A 16511-nucleotide genomic window follows, 5' to 3' on the forward strand; every position below is an offset into this window, starting at 1 on the left:
ACAATGATTCCTCTTCTGTTAGGAGCTGGATAATACTATGTCTACTCTTACAGGCTGGAATGGAGATTCCAGAGTTATAATGAAGTCCAAAACTGTAGGTTATATTCTCCTTCAACCTCCCCCTTGATTTTCTCTTGAGTATATTCCCTTTCTTTTATTCCTATCCCACCATTTAAGATAATAATTAAACCTTCTCTAATGATACCCCCTTAACTTTTGTACTTGTCAACACCATGTCCCTCTATGTTAAGTATCTTTATAGTAGCTTCTGTTACTCTGAACACCTCACAATCTTTAATGTATTTATCCTCACAGCACCCATGTGAGGTAGACAAAGCATTACCACCCCCATTTTACAGATGGGGAACTGAGGCACAGAAACTAAATAGCCTACACAAAGTCACACTGGAAGTCTGTGGCAGATTAAGGAACTGAACTTGGATCTCCTGAGTTCGTGACTACTGCCCTAAACACTGAATCGTCCTCCCTCATTTCCTCTGCCCACTGTTTGCCATCTTAGCCGAGAGTAAGTTCTGTCATGTGCCTGCAGTACTGCTTTTGCCACCGCTACCTGGCAGTCATTGCTCAGAGCAACTTCTTGTCCCTCCTGCTAATGCTGCTGCCTCAACATTTCTCGGAGCAGCAACTTCTCTGCTCTTTTAGTTGCTGAACTGATAAAAGGCATCAGTGCAAGGAGGAGTGAGGGGGAGTAGTAATAGCTCTGAGCAGGAAAGGCTAGAGCAGAAATTGTCCTTGCGTGGATGGAAGAAGGAATTGGCATATGAGGGTTTAAAGTGGAACATCTTCTTCTGAGCCACAGTTTTCTACATCTATGTAGTTTGGAAAGGTTGGTGAGAGAGCTGAAGTCTTTTACATTGACTGGCTGATATATTCACCCATGACCACAAAGGTTCTGGGCTCCCGTTGCTTATTGAATGAAGTGCATCTCAGTATCTTTTGTTAAATTTTATTAAAATAATTCAACAAAAACAAAATAAAAATCACCAAAGCTCTCCACTATTATTATTAAGAATAAAGCAGTACAACTATCAAATCAATGAATTAGTCTCTGCATTGGATTGAAGTTAAGTCATAAAATGAGTTAAATCATCTAATTTAGTCCTAGAAATAATCCTTATAAATGCTAAAGAGAATTATAGGAAGGTGCCGGTCTGAATTCTTTAGTTGGGAGTTATAACCAAAGTCAATCAAATTTGGGACTTAGAGCTGGTTAAAAACTCAGTACTGAAATGAAAATATCTAATAACTGACACATAGCTCAGAGCTAATTGTTTCCTCCTTAGAATTCTGTTCTTGTGTGGTGCCTAATCCTTGATGGTTTCTTGGACTTCCCCTTGATTATTATAGTTTTCAAACTTTGCTTAATCATCCTTGCATCATCTCCCTCCAACGTATATGGACAAATCAGGTGTAAGACCTACCTTGGAGCCATGCAGCAATGTGATCCACTCAGGTTTGAATTAGGTCATTAGCTTGTGTCAATTCTGGGAAAGTCCTTTTTTTTAAACTAGTAATTTTAGTTGTGGACATGAAACCACTTGAAGAAGCTGGCATGGTCTTATCTAGGCAAAAGGTCTTTGTGACATGGCATAAATTTATGGAAAATTTATTATGAAAAATGCTATAAAAGTAGCTCATTTTTAAAAAAAACCCAACAGCTTAGCAACTAAATTAAAAATAAATATAAAAATCTTATGACCAATATTGCCACTGTTTTCACAAACAAGACAATTTACAGTAATACTTGGAACTGGGCTATAGGTCATGCAGCTTGCCTTTTGAAAGTTTCATCTTGACACAGGGAAGTTACTTTAAAGCATCTCAAGATGAAACTCACTTTAAATATAAGATGTTCAATTTTATATAGGGTCTGCATTCTTATATTTCTTTTTCCGTTTCTCTCACACCTGGAGCTCAAGCCTCTTCCTTTGCTTATCAAGTCAGGTGCTTGGGAACAGCACAGTGCTGCGACTCTGTTTTCTTAAACAGGGATTTAGCTGGCCCTGCAGAGGGAATTTTCTTTTCTAGGTGAAGTGAAGAGTATGTGATCACAAGGATCCTGCAGAATTTAAAGTGCTTACATTGCACTTTTTTATCCAAAGATCTCAAAGCCCTTTACAAATGTGGATAAATATTCCCCTTTCACAGAAAGTAAGACTTTGATATTGTAAGAACAGATATTGTCATACAAGGAGCCAGTTACCTAGATAGAAACAAAATTAAGCTTTCCAATTTTCCGATTTCTTTCTGTAATCACTAATAAATATAAAAGATAACAGAATCAAAACAAAAGGACTGTAAGAAAAGGATTATACAATATTAGAACTATTTTTATTTACATGTCAATATTTACATTTTTTTCTTAACTTTTAATGTTTTAACGATATATGTTTTGAAAGAAATACAGATCAGCTGTGAATGAACAAGCTGTTTCACAATTATTATTAAATATAATTTATTTGCAATCTAAACAATTGATTCTTCCGCTTTTATTTCTCAGATATAGTGAGAATATTACAGATTTGATGAACAAGTGCTTTCCTGAGAGAGAAAAACCAGGTAGGAAGAGCCTTTTTTTTTTAATATTAGTACTTGGGGTTTTATTTTATTAGACAAACAGTTAATCCTTAGTCTCTCAAAAAAGATAAAGCACATTGAAATAAAGCATTAATGATTCATTCTTCAAAGAAACCTGACTGGCCACCTCTACCATACTACTACTAACTTTAATAGGGTTTAGGTAGATTATTCAGTTAGGCCCAGGAATGCACTCACAGCATATCTGAAATTCCCATTTTCATGTGGCAGTAACTACTTTAATATTTGGGTATGTGTAGTAATTTCTATTCTTGAGTTGAATACAAACACTGACAGATGACAATTCAGCTGCTTGGAAAGATTGAGTGGGTGTCAGATTGTTGTCAGCATGTAGTCCATCTGGGAGAGGTGTCTCTGATCTTCTGTTCCTCCTATCGCCTCTTCGGCTATATCTGCACTTGCAGCTATGAGGTGTGATTCCCAGCATGGATGGACAGACTCATGTTAGCTCAGCTTGAGCTAGCATGCTAAAAATAGTAGTGTGGATGTTGCAGCACCCACAGTGGCTTGGGCTGGGCCTCAGCGGTTGGCTAGGTTGCACCTAGGTGGCAGTGTTCTCACTGCTATTTTTAGCATGCTAACACGAGTCCATCTACTCTGTCATACCTCCCAGCTGCTGTGTAGACATACCCTTTAAGTTCTCCCCAGTGACTAGAGCCAGTACCTGCCTCTGCTTCTGCCTTCCCAAACAGCAGTAAAGTGAAACTGATCAATGTTTTGAATAGCAGTAATTAAATTTACAAGACAGGTAAGTTTTCTTTCTGTTATAGGAAAGGTGTGAACAGTAGCAGTCACTAGTTTAATCTGCAGACTAGAAGATATTGCACTGGCTCACGCTCATTTCATATTTGGAAATATCTTCACAACTGTAAGGGTTAGAAATTAATTTTTGTTAAGCTTAGATTCTAAAGAAGCACTTGTCTGGGAAAGCTTGTGTCTCGCCATATGAGAGTTGGCTAGCAGATTTTCAAAGTCCTGACATTAACTATACATGCTTTTTTGCAGAAATTAGAAATGGAAAAATTTTCTTGGGTCACCCAATCCTAATTGTCAATACAGGATTGTTTCATGCTTATTAGTATTTTAGCAACTATAGTTTTAAAGGTGAAATGATGAAAATTCCCTGCCTTTGATTAAAATAAAATGCACGAAAAATAGTTTCTCCTTGACTTACCTGGCAAAGTTCTGGGTTCAGGCTCTTATTTCACCTGTAGTGGATCATCTTAAATGCAGGGAAGAAATATCAGTTGAATAAAAGGCTCACTGTAGAGGAGATAAGCATATTGAAAAATAGTTTTTAAGGGCTGAGTACTTCCTTCAGTGTAATGAATGTAGAAAAGTGGTGCTGTGATAATTTATTAATGAGCCCTGGGATGGTTTTTTTTCTTTCTAAAATATGCTGTATTAAACCGCTATAATTATGTTTAAATATCCATATCAAAGAACCCCAAAAAGGGTGTATACATAATTCTCACATTTTTAGGTAAAACCTATTGATTACCAACTGCTTTAAATAGAAATTAATTTTATGTACCATTCCCTCAGATGAAATAGCCAAGTACATGGAAAAGGTGAAGTTATTGAGCTATGAAGAGAAACCTCTTTATCAGCATTTCCGAGAAATACTTTTGCAAGGTCTTAAGGCGATTGGGAAAAAGGATGATGGCGTACTGGACTTCCGTTTTTCAGAGAATGGAGATTTGCGAACCAAGCCTGTGCAAAAGGTTTCTTCTTTTTACATTTAAAATCAGCTTTTAATGGATCTTGTTTTAAACTAAATAAAAGAATTAAATAAAATGATATGGAAAACGGATGTCATAATTAGCCCAAATCAGAAAGTAAGGAAATAGGAAAGTTAGTCACAAACGTTTGTTAGCTTTACAGCATATTTCATAAGCAGACACATGGGCTAATTTTAATTTAAGTAATTGCTCTGAAAGTTTTTAATATAGCACTATTTTAGCAGGTATACTTTCACATGCAGTAAATAATACCTTGGGAAAGAAAATGTATATTTAGTTGTAATGACATTTGAACAGATGAACATTGCAGTTAATTTACACATTTTTTTTTTTTCCAAGAGTCTAAAAAATTCCAGATGGGCCAAAGTGTGAGGTAAAATCATAAGTCTAGTTACCTTTTGGTTTCATTTCAGGTTTCTTACCTTACATATCTAGACCTAAATACTTACTTTTAAACGAACATCCTTATGTCATCAATTTGCTATTGGAATTCAGGTATTGTGTACAGTATTATTATTTGTATTATTGCAGCACCTAGGAGACCCAGCCTTGGACCAGGACCCCGTTGTGCTAGGCACTGAACAAAAAGGTGTTCTTTATGTACAATTAGTATAGTACTAGATTAGGGGTATATTAATCTTTTTATTTTGGCTTGGTATATTTTTATTTTTTTATAATTTTGATGTATAATATCAATGTTTGTTTTTAAGTATTTTATCAATTTAAATTTTCACAGTTGGGAAATTGGGTGGGGCAGACAATTATTTAATGAAGTAGATATTGAGATTCAGCAAGTTAGCTTTGTAACTATTAAAATACAAATTGTCAGCATCACATCGGAAGATACAAAGTAAATATCAGTTAATCAAACTCTTAAGTTCTCGAGCAACATTTTTCTTTGCTTATCTGTACATTTAGATTATTAGTAACGAAAATATTTTTTGTTGGTTTATATGTGTATGATGAAATCCATGTTTACTGACAAAAATCTAATACTTCCAGAGGTACTTGTATTTAAGTAGACTGAACTCTAAATTTTCTCTCGCATATGGAATCTTTTGTTGTGCAGAACATTTGCACAAGTAGCTCTTTCCAGTTAGTAAAATGTACAGTCCTACTTGCACAATGGAGGAGATTTTATAATTCACACATTTCAGCAAAGGATCCTAGCATATTAACCCTACAGGTAAATACTGATTTCCTATTGTCAGTATGCAACTGCTTGTGTGGGATCTATGTGGATGTTTATACAGAAGAAACGTATGCTAGTGGGACCAGTTCTTAATGAAAGCTATAGAACTATTCATGTGCAGAAAACCCTCTAGCAAATTTATTTACCGATGTAAATTTAATCATTTCATGAAAACTGCCCCCTAATTTTTTGGGGAAAAGTTAAAATGTGGAATATGTTATGAAGAATGATACTGAGGCAGTCATATAACTAAAATTGAATCTGCATTATCAAATAAGCATTACTGTTGTTGCCCTTATAGGACAAAACTTGATAGACAAAGGTAAGTAACTGGGAGACAGACATTTTAGACTTGGTCCTCACTAACAGGGAGGAATAGGTTGCAAAGCTGAAGGTTGAAGGCAATGTGGGTGAAACTGATCATGAAATAATAGATATCATAATTCTAAGAAAAGAAAGGAGTGAGAGAAGCAGAATAAGGGACAATGAACTTCAAAAAGGCAGACTTTCACAACTCCGAGGTATGTAAGCTCCTATGGGAAGAAAATCTGAGGGATAAAGTAGTTAAGAGCTGGCAGTTTCTCAAGGAGATTAAATGTGCAACAGTAAACTATCCCAAGCCAAAGAAAGATAAGAATAATAAGAAGCCAATATGGCTCCTTAAGGAACTCTTTAATCACCAGAAAATCAGAAAGGAGTCCTACAAAATGTGGAAACATGGACAAATTGCTTAGCAATATAAAAGAATAGCACAAGCATGTAGCGGTAAAATCAGAAAGGCAGAGGCTCAAAATGAGTTACATCTAGCAAGGGACATAAGACAATAAGAAGAGGGTCTATAAATATATTAGGAGCAAGGGAAAGACAGGAAAGTGTAGGTCCTCTATTTAGTGGGGAAGGAGAGCTAAGGGATGACATCATGAAAGCTGAGGGATTTAAAGCCTATTTTACTTCTGTTTTCACTAAAAAGGCAAGTGGTGGCCAGATACTCAACACAGTACTAACAACAACGGGGAAGGAATTCAAACCAAAATACGGAACTAACAGGTTTAAGTGTATTGAGATAAATGAGAGATACTGAAGTTGGCAGGGCCTGATGAAAATCACCCTATGATACTTAAGGAACAAGCTGAAACAATATTGAGAACTCATGGAGTATAGTTAAGATCCCAGAGGACTGGATAAGAGCATACATAATACCTCTCTTTAAAAGGGGGAACAAAGAAGGCCCAGGGAATTATAAGACAGTCATCCTAACTTTGGTACCTGGCAAAATACTGGAACAGATTATATGCTTACAGATTGTTTAATAGAAGATAATTGGGTTATATCTAATAGCCAACATGGATTTGTCAAGAATGAATCATACCAAACCAACCTAATTTCCTTCTTTGACAGGGTTATAGCCTGGGTGGGGGGAGCAGTAGACGTATATCTTGATTTAATAAGGCTTTTGACACAGTCCCATGTGACATTCTTATAGCCAATGTGGTGTAGATGAAATTACTGAAAGGCGAGTGCACAACTGGTTGAAAGACTGTATTCAAAGAGTAGTTATCAATGGTTTGCTGTCAGACTGGAGAGATGTAGCAGGTTGGGTCCATCCTTGGTCCGGTACTAGTCAATATTTTCATTAAGACTTGGATAATGGAGTGGAGAGTATGTTTATAATATTTACGAATGACACAAAACTGGGAGAGGTTGTTAGCACTTGTGAGGACAGGATTAGAATTCAAAATAAGCCTGACAAACTGGAGAATTAGTCTGAATTCAACAATATGAAGTTTAATAAATACAAGTTGAAAGTACTACACTTAGGAAAATTCATATGCACAGTTACAAAAAGGGGAATAACTAGTTAGGTGGTAGTACTGAAAAGGACATGCGGATTATCGTGGATCTCCAATTGCATAAGAGTCGATGTGATGCAGTTGCGGAAAAAGCTAATATTCTGGGGAGTATTAACAAGAGTGCTGCATGTAAGACCTGGCTTTTAAATGTCCTGTTTTTATTCTGTACTGGTGAGGCTTCAGCTGGAGTACTGCATCTAGTTCTGGGTGCCATACTTTAGGAGAGATGTGGATAAATTGGAGAGAGTACAGAAGAGAGCAACAAGAATGATAGGCCAGGTTTTCTAATCCTTTTATGAGGAAAGGTTTTAAACAAACAAAACAAAAACCTGGGCATATTTTAGTCTTGAGAAAAGAAGACTTGGGATGGGGACCTGGTAACAGTCTTCAAATATAGTAAGGGCTGTTATAAAGAGGACTGTAGTCAATTGTTCTCCGTGTCTGCTGAAGATAGGACAAGAAGTAATGGGTTTAATCTGCAGCTAGGGTGATTTAGGTTAGATATGAGGAAAATCTTTCTAACTCGAAGGGTAGTTAAGTAGTGGAATAGACTTCCAAGGGATGCTGGGGAATCCCCGTCATTGGAGGTTTTTAAGAACAGGTTGGACAAACACCTGTCACGGATGGTCTAGGTTTACTTGGTCCTGCCTCGGTGCAAGAGCCTGGACTAGATGACCCGTCAAGTCCCTTTCAGCCCTACATTTCTGTGATTGAGAGATGGGCCTAGGTATTGAAACGTCCTTCTTTGTATGTATTTTGTACAGCCCTATGTCATACAAAGTAATTTTAATCAGTAACATATTTCTAAACCAACTTACAGCAAAAGTGTAAGAATTTTTCACTTTATTGTAGTGAAATAGTATGTTAAAGCTTCATTTAATCTAATAACAAAACAGTGACTTATAAACAAATTGATAAAAACGTTGACTCCACCGATGACAATAAGATCAAGGGTAGTCCACTCTGTTTTGCAGGTGGGATATTTTGGCTGCTCTAACAGCAACAGAATTAATGTGCACAAATGCTTCTCTACAAGTATTGATTGAAAAGATAGTGTCTAATAACTGCTCAGTCAGCCATACATTAAAGATCTCATGCAGAAAGTATGAAACCAAACCAAAAACTACAGGAGATTGAAGTCCTCTGAAGTATTACCTCAAGCTTTTCTAAGGGCTTGTCTACGCTTACATGCTAAATCGCAGCCACTGCATGGATTGCAGCGGCATTGATTTAGCAGTTCTGGTGAAGACACAGTAAGTTGATGACAGAGTGCTCTCCCATCGACTTCAGTATTCCACCTCCCTGAGAGGTGGAAGGTAAGTTGGCAGGAGAGCGTCTCCTGCCAACACAGGGCAATGTAGGCACCGCGTTAGGTCGGTGTAAGCTACTTTGCTAAGGAGGGTAATTTTTTTTCACACCCCTGAGCAACATAACTTACATCAACTTAAGTGGCAATGTAGACCAGGCCTAAGTTATGATTTTGCACTGGAACTAGTCCCCTAGTTAAAAATTGCATTACCATAGTTTCATTGTTAATATTCTGCTGAATCAGGTGTAAAGATCTGCCCAGCAAGGAGAGCTCATTAACATGAGTTCTCCTCCCCCTGTGAATCAGTGTGGTTTGGATCTGTGTGCTGAACGAAATCTGTTTCTGTTGTTTTGCTGACTTTGCTGTATTAGGTTGGCCTGCTGCAGAGCTGACATCTGTGACCTTCTGAGTCTTTTGTGTCCTTGTCCAGCACAGAAGACTGTATACATTTCCTATTGAATCAGGCCCTAGGTTTTTAAAACCTAATGTACTTTACTTAAGCCAGGTGCAATCACTTTCATTCCCTAGATGGCGACATTACTTACCTATAGGTGTTTTTGTTTGCATGCATTGAGGTTTTTATTTATTGTGCCCCTTTTTCTGTTTTCTTCTGGTGGGGTGCCATAGGCCTAGTCAGCTTTCATTCATTTGCAGTGGTTTTGTTGAAGTGTTTAAACTGAGAGCAGAATATAGGTCTCATAGCTTAGTGGTTCTTAACTTTTTACTAATGTGACCCACCAACTGCATTTTGTCAGGTTTTTTTGCAGCCCACCCCGGGGCCAGATTCATGTGTGTGGCCCAAAATGGTAGGCCAGCATCCTTCTCTTCTGCCATCACCTCCTCACCCTACTAAGAGGGCACCAGCCACCCACAGCAGCCCAGCACGGCAATTCTAATCCTGGCCCAGCCCAGAGAGGAGGCCCTACAGGGACACGGGGGAGAGTTGGAAAGCAAGCCTGCCTCGCTCACCCTGCAGTAGCAGGAGCTCCTGACCTGCAGGGCTGGGCCTGCTCCCTTCATTGCAACCTGACGCATAAGGTCACACCGCCACTCAGGTTTGACCTGGCTGTGGCAAAGGGTACTTTCTGTTTTCAGTAACATACCATGCCAGAAAGCCCTTGCATCTATGCTAGATTTTGTAGGTCCAGTATTTCAGTTGTGGCTTCAGGATAGAATGGAAGGGACTGTGCTACTCCTACTGCCAAGGGCCTGTCTTAAACCACTCTGGAAGGCTTGCTGGATGGAAAGAGAGGGTTGGTTCTCACCAAGCAAGTCCCCCTTTCCTGAAAGTTGTGTGTTTTGATGGTTGGTAGAACCACATGGTGAATTGCCTGCTGAGTGCAAAGGTAGCAGATCTCCTGATACATCTAGATAGCTTGTAGTAGTGCTTCGGAGGAACCAGTGGTCATGGTACATGTAGATACCAGTGACATAGGGAAATGTAAGAGAGATGTGTTGGAGGCCAAATTTAGGCTGCGAAGTAAGAGATTAAAAGTCCAGGATATCTATGGTAGCATCCTCTGCAACGCTTCCAGTTCCATGTACAGAGCTAGGAAGACAGACTGTAATGCAAGGTCTAAATGCGTGGATAAGATGACAGTGTAGGGGGAAGGGATTTAGGTTTATTTGGAAGTGGGGAACCTTTTGGGGAAGGAAGAGCCTATACAGGAAGGATGAGTGGGTTTCACCTTAATCAAAATGGACCCACGCTGCTGGCACATAAATTTAAAATGGTTGTAGAGGATTTTTTTTAAACTGGTGGCCAAGGGAAAACCAAAAAGTGCAGAGGAGCCCAAAGTTTCAGGTGAAGACATCCTTTGATGAATTTATTGAAGAGGGAACTCTGTGTCCTGGCATAGAAGTTGATGGTACAGGTAGGAGCTAGTGAGCAACAGTCACATAAGTCTCATTTAAACATAACACATGAAGGCAAGCAACTAACTATTGACAAAATGTACAAGTGCTTATATACAAAGGCTAGAAGCTTAAATGATAAGATGGGTGAACTAGCACGCCTCGCATTAAATGAGGATATTGATATAATAGGCATCACAGAAACTTGATGAAATGAGGATAATCAATGGGACATAATGATACCAGGGTACAAAATATATAGGAATTACAGGGTATGTTATGTTGATAGACCAGTGGCACTGTTCTTTTTTTGTGTGTTTTGTTTTTAAAAGTATATTCAAATAAGGTGAAAATCTTAAATGAATCAAACTGTACTGTAGAATTTCAATGGATACAAATTCCATACTTTAATAATTAATAGAGCAATAGGAATATGTTACCGACCACCTGACCAGGATGGTGATCGTGACTATGAAATGCTAAGGGAAAACACAATAACAGATTTCAACTATCCTTATATTGTCACCTCAGGCTGTGATGCAGTCATAAAGTTTGTAGACACCATAAAGGGCTGCTTCTTGGAGTACTCTACTCCTGGAACCCACATTGTTGATTTAGTCCTAAGTGGAACACAAGATATGGTCCAAGAGGTAATTGTAGCTGAACCGCTTGGAAATCGTGACCGTAATGTAATTAAATTTAACATCCTTCTAGGGAGGAAGGTACCAAACAAATAGTGAAATTTGGAACCTACACAAGAAGGACGCTGCTTAAATGGAGATTAAAAATAGCAGTCACAAGGGTAAAATGCCTTCAAACAGTATGGAGACTACTAAAAACATAATAGAGGCTCAGATTAAATGTATATCCCAAATCAAAAAAGATGGTAGGACCACCAAAAGAATGCCACAGTTGCTGAACAGCCCAGTGGAGGCCGTTGGAGGCTAAAAGGCATCCTTTAAAATTTGGAAGTCAAATCCTAATGAGGAAAATAGGAAGGACCACAAACTCTGGCAAGTAAAATGTAAAAGTATATAATAAGGCAGGAAAAGAGAATTTGAGAAGCAGTTTGCTAAAGAGACAAAAACTAACGAGATATTTAAGTCCAAAGCAGACTGCAAGGTGTTGGAGGGATCTCACAAAACTGGGTGACTGGGCAACAAAATACAGATGAAATTCAGTGTTGATAAGTGTAAAGTTATGCACATTGGGGGGAAAAAAAATAATCCCATCTGTACATACCCAATGATGGGTTCTAAATTAGCTGTTACCATCCAAGAAAGAAGTCTTGGCACTACCCTGGATGGTTCTCTCAAAAATTCTGCTCCATGTGTAGCAGCAGTCAAAAAAGACTAACAATATATTAGGAACTATTGGGAAAGGAATAGAAAATATTGTAATGCACTATATAAATCCATGATGTGCTCACAGCTTAGAAAAGAGACAACTAAAGCAGGATAGGATAGGTGTATAAAATCATGACTGGTATGGAAAAAATGAACGGAGAAGTTATTTACCCTTTCACACAATACAAAAACCCGAGGACACCCAATGAAATAAATAGGTTAATACACATAAGAGGAAGTACTTTTCATGCAATGCACAACTAACCTGTGGAACTCATTGCTGTGGGATGTGATGGTCAAAAGTATAACTGGTTCAAAAGAGAACTGGATAAATTCATACAGGATAGATCCATCAATGTTCGTTTGTCAAAATAGCCAGGGGTGCAAGCCCATGCTTGGGGTGACCCTCAGTCTTGGACTACCAGAAGCTCAGAGTGGAAGATCGAGGCAGATCACTGCATAATAGCTCTGTTCTGTGCACAAGCTCTAGCATAACAAGAAGATACCAACATTTTATTCCAGAGGAAGCCTCCATAACTTTTAAACTAAACTCCCTAGAGTAAGGGCCATGTCTTATGTTTTTTCAGAGCTTAGCATGCTGACAGCACTCCCTAATTGTTAGAAAATAAACAGGGAAATATGGGTTACAGTGATTCATACTTCCTTCTCACATTCTGTTTCAAACACAAGTGTTGCTTTTGTGAGATGAATACCGCCTGATTTCTGTTGCCATGTGATTCACCTGCATCAAGATTGAGATCCTTTTTTTTATTAAATAATCTTGGAAACAAGATAAATGTACTTTTCTTTTGTGTAGAACGTAATTGATATCTGTTTTTACGAAGAGCGTTTAAAATCTCTCACAGGAGGAATGCATTATCTCCTGTATAAAGGCAATACAGTGCTGAGATATTCCTCCTTAATTTTGGTCAGAACGAACAAAAGTGTCTGTGTTTGTTCCTGCCTAATGCATCACAAATCTGCTGACATGCTAACCTTGGAGTCTTGGCTGGCGTTAATCAGGCCTGTGCACCGGCAGGAAAGATGTACCTAATGCACTCCATCAGTGCAGTTTGCATATGGAAGTTCTCACAGGGGAGCTGCCCTGTGCCAGCTGAGGGTTACCTGCCCACTGCAGTTATTGTATGTAATTATCGAACCAATCTGTTCAGCCCAGCAGGGTTTAGATGGTAATCATGAAGCAACACTTTGGAAAGGAAAGATGTAATGTGCTCTCCCCTTCTCCTATCAGCTATGTGAAGTTGTAACGCTTTTAAAGATATTTTAGGAAAGCAGTACATTCTTATTCAGTTACTAGAAAAGCAAGTTAAACTTTCCCAATGTTTAGCAAAGTTATGTATGTGGGCCAACACATCCTTTACAAAATGATGTGACTTTAAAAAAAAAAAAAAAAGTTTCCATAGCCACCTTAAGAATACTTTGCAACAGTGGGATTAATTGTAATACACAGATAACAGTGCTATATATTCAGAAGTTTTAAGATTGTGTCTTGAATAGAGTTCAACATTCCCTTGTAGCTCTCTTTGGAAGAGACCCTGTAGTTGCCATTAGGAAAAAAGAATGTGCTGTCTCTGGGTGTTAGATACTTTTTAGCTGTGCAAAAACAGGCCTTAAGCCTTTGGATTCAGATAAAGTTTGACTTAATACGGTAAATGTTAATTACTAAAAATGAAATTAATTTTAATGTTGGGTAAGAACATTTTCTATATTATTTTAGGGTAGTCAGATTGCTCCTTTGATGATTAATTTTAAATTATTACTAAAATTAGAGAGGCCTTGATTTAGAAATGTGGATTGTTATAATTTAAAATAAAACATTCTTAAAATACGAATAGCTTTTTGTGGAAAGGTAAAACTGAACTGTTTACAATTGTATATTGTAATCAGTACTGTGTCTAACTTTTAGATTAATATTTTGAGTCAGTTGCCTTCTGCATATAGGGTATAGTGAATGTTCAGATCAGGTGTTGTGGAGATTGTGGGACAAATGAGGTTAGATGACTTAGAATCACAGAGTAACACATGTAAATAGCTTCTACCTCACTCTTATTTAGTCAATCTACTTGGAATTTCTGCTGTTGTCTTAACCACTTTCTTATCTTTTTAACAGAAGAAAAGAAAGGCAGCGGCATCAGCAGCAGCCACAACAGAGGAAAGCACTGGAACAGACATGGAAGATGTGGAAAGTCCACGAAAGAAGAGACCTGCTCGTTGTAGTAAGTCAAGAGCCAGACTTCCATTAGTCTGTAAAAAGAAAAGGAGGACTTGTGGCACCTTAGAGACTAACCAATTTATTAGAGCATAAGCTTTCGTGAGCTACAGCTCACTTCCTCAGATGTAGCTCACGAAAGCTTATGCTCTAATAAATTGGTTAGTCTCTAAGGTGCCACAAGTCCTCCTTTTCTTTTTGCGAATACAGACTAACACGGCTGTTACTCTGAAACCTGCCATTAGTCTGTGCTATTCACCCCCACGCTGATGAGAATTAGTCCGACCTTTACATTTTTGGCTTTCATGGCAGATAACTTTAGGAAAATTGAGATTTAGATGTCTGTCTTGCGTACAGCAATTATATGAATATGTTTGCATGTCATATACAGCTGATGGGACTATTAGTTGATAAACATTGGTAGTTGCTGCCTGCCCCTTTTGCCATTGGTCTTTCTCCCCCTTCGTTTTCATTTTTCTCTTCCTGTCTTGTCCAATTCGCTGTCAGGAAACGCTGATTCCTCAGGACCAATTCATCACAGCATGTTACAGCCAGAGGCTAGCAGCAGCAGCAGCTTACAACAGTGAGTGATGTAAAGGAAAGGAGTAGTTTTAAGGATAGAGAATTATGAAAATAGAATTAAAATAATTTGGTACAGTTTGGCATAATTGCTTTTCTTAGAAAAAACTATAGACCAGTACAGGGATCTCAAACTCAAATTACCAGGAAGGCCGCACAAAGACTAATGCATTGGCCTGAGGGCCGCATCACTGATGCTGCCCCCGCCCCCACTCCACCCCTTCCATGAGGCCATGCCCCTGCCCTGCCTCTTTCCAACCCCTTCCCCAAAGTTCCGACCCCAACTCCGCCCCCTCCCTGCCCCTATTCCAACCCCTTCCCCAAATCCCCATCTTTGCCCCACCTCTTCTCCGCCTCCTCTTCCCCGGAGCATGTGGCTCCCCGCTCCTCCCCCCTCCCTCCTGGAAACCTCTAAGTCCTGCCAAACAGCTGTTTGGTGGCAGGAAGCGCCTGGAGGTAGGTAGAGGAGCAGGGATGTGGTGCGCTGCGTGGGGAGGGGCAACGCGCGGGAGCTTGTCAGGCCAAAGCAAATAGCTCCGCGGGTTGTGTGTTTGTGACCCCTGGACTAGTACAATAGGGTTACTGTAAATCAAGATTAAGATTCAGTGGTAGAGCTGTCTGAGAAAATGTGTGTAGTGCATATTCATGCTATTTCTGGCTTTAGCCTACGCTATCTATCCCTCACACTGATGAGAAAAAAAATTCAACGAATTAGAAAAATAGTAAATGATTCTGAAGAATTTTTGTTCCAGATTATATTTTTCAAATAAAAGTGCAAAGCAGTGTCCAGGGTTAAGCACTATAAAAATAACAAAACAGTGGAAGTCAGAGGCACTTGAGTTTTTAACAAGCAAAACTGATTTTATGGCAAATGCAGAAGGGAAGGAAGGCAGGCAGGGGAAAAAGTGATGCTACACTTCAAAGTAGAATTATTTGTAATTTATGAATTGAGCCTGGTATAAATATCTAGATAGCATGACATGAACTACAGGGATCAGACTAGTTTCATACCCGAGTTTGACATTGTCCCTTCATGTTTCAGCTGTTTACATTACAGAGAAGTCTGACCATGAAAAAATGATTTGTGCAGTTTTAATATGAATGTTTCCGTATTGTTGACTTCCATTTATTTATAACTTTTTTTCAGTCCTTCAATGCCTGGAAGGTTGTTAATTAAGTAGATTACACATTATGCAGGCAACAGAGGGATTTAGTTTTATGCTGAATTTTATGCTATAGTTTAAACAGATTTTAATTAAGACCATATAACACAATGTTTTATGATTTTTGTGACCACCAAATCTGTACACTAGCATTGGTTTGGCCACTAATCTGAACCCCAGGTACTGGCCTAAACCTGATCCAAATCTAAAAACTGCATTCTTCGTTCTTCCTAGTTAAAATATTTATGATATCTTCTCTGATGCATATCCTTATTTCATTGCATTGCCTTCTAAAATTTGAGTTCAGTATTAAACAGTTCTTTGTATCAGTTTGGCTCTCTCTGAAGGTGCTCATGCCTCCTGTGCACATGAGCTTGGAATCTTTTTGGAGTAACCGTGTCTGTCTGGGCCATACGGTCCTGTTTCACTTCATGCTTTCATGTGCGGGCTTAAAGGGCAGATTGGCTGCAACACTCCCTCAGTTCCATCTTACCATGTATGCCAGCAAGACAGAACCTGGCAAATGTCTGGCCTGCTATTCTTCCTTGAGCTTCAAACTCACTTCAAATTATATTATGAAGAAAACCCTCTTCAATTCCATGTTTCTAACTGATTTGGATGTTCCAA

At 38.6% G+C, this 16511-nt stretch overlaps 1 protein-coding gene across 2 annotated transcripts in view; it reads left to right on the top strand.

The window, feature by feature from the left end:
* The window catches only part of VRK1 (VRK serine/threonine kinase 1), a 52649-nt gene that overhangs the window by 24641 nt on the left and 11497 nt on the right, over nt 1–16511 (top strand). Inside the window, exons 10-13 of one of the 2 annotated variants that reach the window (XM_084630180.1) lie at nt 2522–2580; nt 4165–4343; nt 14044–14149; nt 14650–14725. In XM_084630180.1, coding sequence (XP_084486306.1) covers nt 2522–2580; nt 4165–4343; nt 14044–14149; nt 14650–14725 — 420 coding nt within the window. The remainder of the gene's footprint in view (nt 1–2521; nt 2581–4164; nt 4344–14043; nt 14150–14649; nt 14726–16511) is intronic. The other variant, XM_084630179.1, reaches the window with a different exon arrangement.

The sequence above is a fragment of the Lepidochelys olivacea genome (genome assembly GCF_965140295.1).
Source record: "Lepidochelys olivacea isolate rLepOli2 genome assembly, chromosome: 6".
Taxonomy (NCBI): Eukaryota; Metazoa; Chordata; order Testudines; family Cheloniidae; genus Lepidochelys; species Lepidochelys olivacea.